Source organism: Chrysoperla carnea, chromosome 5 (genome assembly GCF_905475395.1).
Source record: "Chrysoperla carnea chromosome 5, inChrCarn1.1, whole genome shotgun sequence".
Lineage (NCBI taxonomy): Eukaryota > Metazoa > Arthropoda > Insecta > Neuroptera > Chrysopidae > Chrysoperla > Chrysoperla carnea.
This window is the reverse complement of record NC_058341.1, coordinates 44,316,369-44,324,275: the sequence shown is the minus strand read 5'-3', so window position 1 is coordinate 44,324,275 and position 7,907 is coordinate 44,316,369. Positions and strand designations below refer to the sequence as shown.

Below are 7,907 nucleotides of genomic sequence, written 5' to 3'. Positions count from 1 at the left end.
GTGCTCCTGTATAATTTCGTGTATTTATTCCTTTTCGAATACTCTTTTAATTCCGCAACCATTGTGCCATATTTTAGAGGAGAATATTCTGTTGAAACGAATACTGCCCAAAAAGGGTAGAAATACTATCAAATCAACAAAAATGATTTCAGACAGATATGTTAATTTATGATGAAGGGGGCTAAAGCTAAATATTTTGAGGGTAAAGATGTATTTACATAATGATGCTTGACGTTAAGTTTGACTGTCAAATTAGGGCAAGTGATCAGTTTAGACCGTGCTGCCATTTGGAAAAAAACTAAGTAATGTGATAATGCGTAAGTATATATGTACACACTTCCGACGTATATACATACTTCGTACGTATATCTAATCCCAAAGGAAGCTTTCCATTTCACTTTCACTCACACAAAATAAATACGATATTCACTTCTATCGTATTTCACTCATTTATGACACACTTTATGTGCCTCACTTGTACTTATGCGTATACCTTCGCACTTCATGTTATCCAGTGTTAACAATTAACTTTGTTCGAATTTTTAATATAGCATTAAAATTGTATATACAGTCTCTGTTCTCTGCTTCGAATGTTCTAACGTACTTTATAAACACGCTTTTGTACGTATGAACGCGGAATTCGAACGTATGAACGTACTTCGTATGCATGTACGTATATATATATATATAGTCACCGTAATATTATTATTTCCTTTAGATTGTAAACTAACATGTAAAATTGTAAATTTTACTTCCCAAAAAAAAAAGCCAAAAAGCCATTCCAATCCGTGCTAATAATATAATTCGTTCGTTCGAATGTGCGTATTTCATACATGTGTGTGTATTTTGTACTTACGTAAAGTCGTTTGTAGTCTGAAACTATCTATGGTACTGGAAAGACATAAACAAGCCTTTATACTGTTTGACAGTTAAGTTCTGTTATTAGATAACAATTTACAAACGTAATGTGTAAGTGAAATTTACGTGTTTTGCATGTAAATAAAATATGAGAGAAAGTAAGGTGAATCAACATAAATTGAGGCCTCCATATTTTAATTCAACTCAACAATTAAATATTAAATATTGATTGAGGTAATAATATTGGTTATAATTAATTTTTGAAAATTTATTTACGAACCTTTATTTTCAGTCCAAATGTTTATACGATTCAAGTTGAAATAACATGATCAAAATGCTATCAATGAGGAATATTATACGGTTTTCCTTGGTGGGTGGTGTAGCTTTTGGAACAGTTGCCAGTTTACAAGGAAATCAATATCGATGGGATTCAATAGGTGTTGTACGTTTAAGTCGCGCTGCAATTAAAGTAACGGAAATTGGAGCAATATATAAAACAAAATTATATTCAAAAAATTGGGATAAAAAATCTATTGAATATAAAATAATTAAATCTGAATGTCATAAGTTGGGCGCAGAAAAACTATTAGAGTTATGCCAATTGAATAAAGGTTGTTATATTAAAGTTGGTCAACATATTGGTGCTTTAGATTACTTGTTACCTCGAGAATATGTGGATACATTAAAAGTATTGCATAGTCATGCTCCAACTAACAGTTTAGAAGATATTTATCAAGTTATTAGAGAAGAATTCAAAAAAGAAGTAATTATAAACTTTGTTGTTTTAAATTCACTCTGCCTCTTAAGAAATTTCCCCAAATTAAAAAATTAGTATATAACCTTTTTGGTCGCTAAGAACAGGGAGGTGAAACTGAATATTATACGGGTCGATTTTATTTGGCCAGAGCACGGATCTAGTAATCATAGTAGGGATGTAGTATAAAGTCCTACTTTAGACAAGGGGGTGTATCACTCAGGGGGGAAGCAATATGCCTACTTTTGATTGACTATGGCTCTTCGGACTCTCAATTGTGGGAAAATTTAAATGGGTAACGAATTATGCGTGTGTTGTAGATTGGTCCGAACAAAAAAATCTTTCTATTTAAAGTAAAATCTTTTACCCTAAAGAAAAAAATGTATTTTTTTTAATACAATTTAGTAATTAATTACAAATGTAATATTTTTAACTGATTACCCTTGGATGAAGGAATATACCTTTAATATGCCTATGACCGACTAATTACCTAAAGAATTTATCGTAAATAATTCGTAAAATAATAAAAATAAAACTTCACTTATTTAAATTAAGATTAGGTTCACGGGTATACCCATAATTCAATACATAACATGTTTCCATGCTTACAAACGAATCAAAAACACTTAAAGAAGGCTTTGAGCATACTTTCAGCATGCGCCTAGTTAACAGCCACAAGAAAGTAGGCACAATGATACCCTGCCTCTTCCCCCTGAGTGAGACTCATCTCACTCGGTTATACTCCATCCCTTTAAAATATTCTTATATCCATGGGCCAGAGATACTTATTTAAATTCCAACATTACAATATAAATAGGTGGCGCACATCTTGACTAATAGAGCTTATCATTTTAAAATTTTATTCTGTTTTGTTTCGGATAGCTGCCAATCAAGCAAAGGCATATCACATAATATTCTTTACTTGAATACTTTTTTGACAACTGTCCGAAACAAAAGCATATCGATGAAAAAGCCTATTAACTTATTACATGAAAATCTTCTTTGAAATAGGCATGTTTACTGAACGGGAGTATATATTATAGCTCTGATTATATAAACCATTTTTTTTCAGCCAAAAGATATATTTGTCGAATTTGATGAAACACCTTTAGGTATCGCATCGTTAGCACAAGTCCATCGAGCAAAACTGGCTGATGGACGAATGGTTGCTGTAAAAGTACAACATCCTTACGTTTATGGCAACTCAAAAGTAGATATCAAGACCATGGAAATGTTAGTAAAAGTCGTATCATGGATTTTTCCCGAATTTAAATTTCAATGGCTAGTCGATGAAACAAAAAAGAATTTACCACAAGAATTAGATTTTTATAATGAAGGCAAAAATGCTGAAAAAATTCAAACATTATTAAAAGATTTTAAATGGTTAAAAGTGCCAGAAATTTATTGGGATTTATCCACAAAACGAATTCTAACTATGGAATTTGTTGAAGGAGGACAAGTTAATGATTTAGAATATATCGCAAAGCATAAAATTGATCCATTAGATATCACGAAAAAATTAAGTCGATTATATTCGCAAATGATATTTGTGGAAGGTTTCGTACACAGTGATCCACATCCTGGAAATATTTTGGTTAAGAAAAATGATCAAGGAAATGTGGATATCATTTTATTGGACCATGGTTTATATGCTGTAAGCAAAAAGTTATTCTTAAACTTTAGATTAGAATTAATTATTTGAGGCGCCGTGGAAATTGGTCTTTTTCTGTCTGAATATAAAATCAAACACCCTGGCTACACACTTCGCGCAAACAACGCTAGATTTAAACTAAGAAGGGCGTTAAATTCGGAGGCTGAGAAGAAAATTTTCTCCAAGTGTTCGAAATGCTTTGAAAAGTGTAATCGTGTTAGAAAAATCTTCAAATTAAAAGTTTTAATATTTAAGTAAGGAGTTGTTCTACTATCAGGTCGGGGCCATTTCAGAGTTAATACTTTCAATTTCATTTCAACAAAAGATGTTTAGCATTTGAAAAAATTTAGAAAAAATTCTCGATTGTCACTGAACTTGGCAATTTGGATATTAAAGAAATTCATAAACGATCTAAATGTTTAAGAAATGTTTATTTCTCAGACCTCGAGTTATTTTCATGCAATTTTACTGAAAAAACGATGAATAAAATTCAACTTCCAGTCTATTGAAACTTCTTAGTGCAAATTGGCTATGTGTCTCGATCAGAGGCAAATTAAGAAATTATGCGCCCGTAGGAAGTTTTAAGAATTAACTCCCCCCGTAATAAAAATCTATCAATGAAGACCTTTTTTAGTTTCAAGTTATTTATTTCTTAGAACCTATAAAATTGCGTTAGTTGTTCGGGACAATTCTCCGGCTCGAGGTATCGTTAAATAAGAACGTAGGTGGATACATTAATAAAAAAATCACCAGAATACATCATTACTAAAATACTTCTCGACCAGATAGTGAAAAAATAATGTCTTCGGCTGATTCAACTGCTGTGAGCTTACTCTTCCGTATTCCCTTTGTGTCCTTATCATACTCTTTAACTATTGGGCTGTAATTTTTTGCATACTTACTTACACAATTAATTTTATGTTTATTTAAAAACTCTGCGCGCTCGTGCTCATTTATAAACTCGCACCTGTAGGCATGTGCCTATTTTGCTTTATGGATAATCCGCCACTGGTCTCGACCCTTCTCGGCGGACTTTGATTTTGTATTCGTAACATAAACTTTCAACACGCCTCATAAACCTATTTTTTTTTTTAATGTATAGATCTTTTATATTTATTTTTTCAAAGGTTTTATCTAACGAATTTCGATACGAATATTCACAATTATGGTTAAGTATTTTGGACAAAGATCGGCAAAAAATGCGAGAACAATGTGCAAAATTAGGTATTGTTGGTGATCTTTATGGTTTACTCACATGTATGGTAACTGGGCGTACGTGGGATGCAATTTTAGCTGGAATTCAAACAACCAAAGTTGGTAAATTTGAGGTATGTATATGAATAGCGAGTTATTGTTGGAGCATACTTTAATTAAATAACATACATTTGTTTTTCAGCGTGATTTAATGCAAACAGAATTTCCGAATCTATTACCACAAATATCTGGAATATTAGATGCAGTAAATCGTCAATTAATTCTTGTATTAAAAACAAATGATTTGATGCGTGGTATCGAATCAACATTAAAAACGCAACAGACGATGACAACATTTTTGAATACATCAAAGTGTTGTGTACGAACCGTCTACGAGAATCACATTAAATCATCTTCACAACAAATATCTAAGGTTAAACTATTATGCTTAGAACATTGGACATTATTTAAACTAAATATGTATTATTTGTATCGTGGATTAGTTACATTTTCATTCTTTTCAATTTTAAAAGATATGATTGTATATGGGTAAGATTTAGAAAAATGATTTATTCTTAAGTATCCAAAAAATTACAACATTATGTTTTTATTTGTTTTAAATAAAGGTTGCCCTAAACTTAATGCAAGATTTTAAAATTGCGCCATTTGTGCTGTAAAGTGTTTTCAATGAAAAACAAAGGTAATTTTTAAAATTCGACGGTTACATTGAAAAAACAATGTGTTTTTAGTCAAGTTCATATAAACATGTCCAAATATACGTGCACTATTTGTGACAACAATCATGTTACTGTACCTAATACTTAGGCGTGGTGTGCTTACATATACTCAATACAGACGTACACAATTGCATATTTATAAGATTTTTTTTTTTTCATCTTTTCAAAAAATCTTTTTAAGGAGGAACAGGAGTGTTTGGAAAAAACCAGCGTTTTACTTTACCAACATTTTCGTAAAATTGCTTCGCATGCTAAATTTAAAAGTTATCCGGATTTAAAAATTCCGATGTCGATCTAAGTTATTTTTTGAGATGATGCAAAGTTGAAAAGGCATTTGTTAGTTATTTGGAAACGCATCTTCATTGCAAGTATCGAGATCTTCGAGTTAAACTCATTTTTATTTTACAACTTAAATACACCTAGGTTAACACTATATTTTAATTTCGTCAAATTTTTAAGAAAATTTTGCTTAGGGCCCATACTAGCTTTAGAGAAAAATTAAAAAAAATAATGAATGATTACTGGACTACAACTCGCAAATTTTCATTGCAAAGAAATGTGAATAAAGTTTAAAAAAAAATTCTGAAAGCTTAAACCATATGTAACCGCCCATATCATTGGATTTGTTATTAAGCCTTGTTATCCACGCCTTGGGGGAGGAAATTAAGAACTTTAAAAGTAAAAATCATATGTGCGCGCAAAATCTTGACGTTTTAACCGATATACTGTAACTATTCCATACATAGACAGTTCTGTCATTTATACTTTATGAACATTTATACTTTATGCAATTAAAAATTGTGTGTTTTTGGTCAAAACTACTTGCGTTAATTTTAGGATATCCTTAAGAAAAAAAATATTCTTGTATTGTTCTGCAGACTTATTTTAACAGGATATAGGAAGCGAGAAGTGCCTTAACGTTTTTATGCTGTCAGTTATAATTTTTTATCAGTATATACTCTTTAAGTGCTTTAACACTTACAACTTCCTAAATCCACAACCACAAAATTGTTTTTAATAAAAGCCAAAATTAATGTTAAATGGGTAATATTAAAAACAATATACTCGTTTCATAAAGAACGTGATTTAGCACAAAATGTATTAGACTCTAATTTTATTTTATTTTTTTAATGGATAATTTAGGATTTATAATTTTATCTTAATATCATAAAAGTAATGGGATTGTTTTATTATCAATGAATTAATTGAGAAATAATTATTTATTAGAATGTTTTTACGATGTTAGTTATCGATTCCATAAAAGTACAATTTATATCATAAGTAAAAAAAAATTACTTTTTGATCCCAAATAGTTATATATAGTATCCGAAAACAAATAATAAGAAATCGTTTTCGAAATAATGAAAGAAATACAAGGTGCGAAAGCATAACTTTATTTTTTATAATGTAGGCACACATTCGCCTGAAACATACTAGAGATGTATCTCTATGTCAAAAAAAATGCTCGTTTTAAAACATTCTAAGTGTTACTATTATAACATAACATATGATGAGTACGCTTAGAATGTTTTAACTGTGGCAGTTTTTTTGGAATTAAGTATATGTGCCTACATTATAAAAAACAGATAAAAATTTTCTGATTTATACCATGGATTTTATAATTTTTGAAAAAATGAAGTTATGCTGCCGCACCTTGTATAACACAGATCGATGTTGTTGTCCAAATCCACTAAGTAAATTTTTTTCTCAAAGCTATAATAACTACAAACTCTGTTAAAAATATTTCTTGGAAAGAAATCTGTTGAGAAAACAATTTTATATCCAACTCTAGTTAACATGATCTAGATTAATTCGGCCAAGTTTGATAGTGTTTTTACTTCGAAATCTTATTTCGGCTAATTTTATTTCCCAAAAATGTGCATTATTTTTTTCGGACGTTTTTCTGAATCTTCTTTAATCCCACTTATTTAGGCAATCCACAATATTTTTAATATTCATTGCAGTCATAATGTTAAATTGTAAATATTTTAACTTACAATAGGCCTTTTCATCAATTTGCTTTTATTTCGGACATTTGTCAAAAAACTATCCATCTAAAGAAAATCTAATATACTTCACCTTTATCAAACAGCGCTTTTTGACAAAGATAGAAGATATGTCTTTACTTGATCGACATTTGTCCGAAACAAAAAAGTATGATTTTTTAAATGAAAAGCCCTATTGTTTTTATTTATGAAATATATTTTAATTACGCTCATTGTTAACTTGTTTTTGATATACTTATTACAAATAAATGTTTTTATTTTTTTAACTCTAAATAATAGTTTTTCTTTCTAACATCTTCTTTGAAAGTCAATCCAGCAATTTATAGCTGTTACTACCGTAACGCGGAATATTAACCAATCACCTGACAACGTTTCTGTACTGGTTAGAATGCTAGATTGATTTCAGAACATATCTCAATCATTTTTAACATGCTTGTATTAGTTTGGTATGTTTCTATGTAGCGGAATCTTTGAAAGTGATTATCACCCACTTCAAAATGTCGGATTGAATTGAAACTTCGCCACTGATCAAGATCTTCAGGATTAACGGTTTTACAATATAATTAATTCATATAATTCTGGTGGAAGCGTAGATAACATTCCATAATATTAATAAATAATAGTATAAAAGATTAAAAACACGCTTTTATAGCTAGCTGAACTAAAAAGTAGAAAATAAGAGTTTAAAAGAACTAAAACCAACCCAA

General features: G+C 30.0%; 1 protein-coding gene across 1 annotated transcript; it reads left to right on the top strand.

Annotated features, from left to right (window-relative positions):
- Window positions 1-942: 942 nt before the first annotated feature.
- LOC123300409 (aarF domain-containing kinase 1) lies at window positions 943-7,321 on the top strand. The gene is made up of 5 exons (XM_044882980.1): window positions 943-1,092; window positions 1,151-1,621; window positions 2,685-3,266; window positions 4,391-4,591; window positions 4,660-7,321. Exons 2-5 carry the CDS (start codon window positions 1,184-1,186, stop codon window positions 5,008-5,010), a joined length of 1,572 nt encoding a protein of 523 aa, XP_044738915.1. The 5' UTR covers window positions 943-1,092; window positions 1,151-1,183; the 3' UTR covers window positions 5,011-7,321.
- Window positions 7,322-7,907: the final 586 nt, after the last annotated feature.

Bases quoted from the DNA above. Each gene is read 5' to 3' on its own strand.
- LOC123300409 (XM_044882980.1), top strand. From the start codon at position 1,184: ATGATCAAAATGCTATCAATGAGGAATATTATACGGTTTTCCTTGGTG. The intron at 1,622-2,684 runs GTAATTATAAAC...ATTTTTTTTCAG, and splicing joins GAGAAGAATTCAAAAAAGAA to CCAAAAGATATATTTGTCGA. The intron at 4,592-4,659 runs GTATGTATATGA...TTTGTTTTTCAG, and splicing joins CCAAAGTTGGTAAATTTGAG to CGTGATTTAATGCAAACAGA.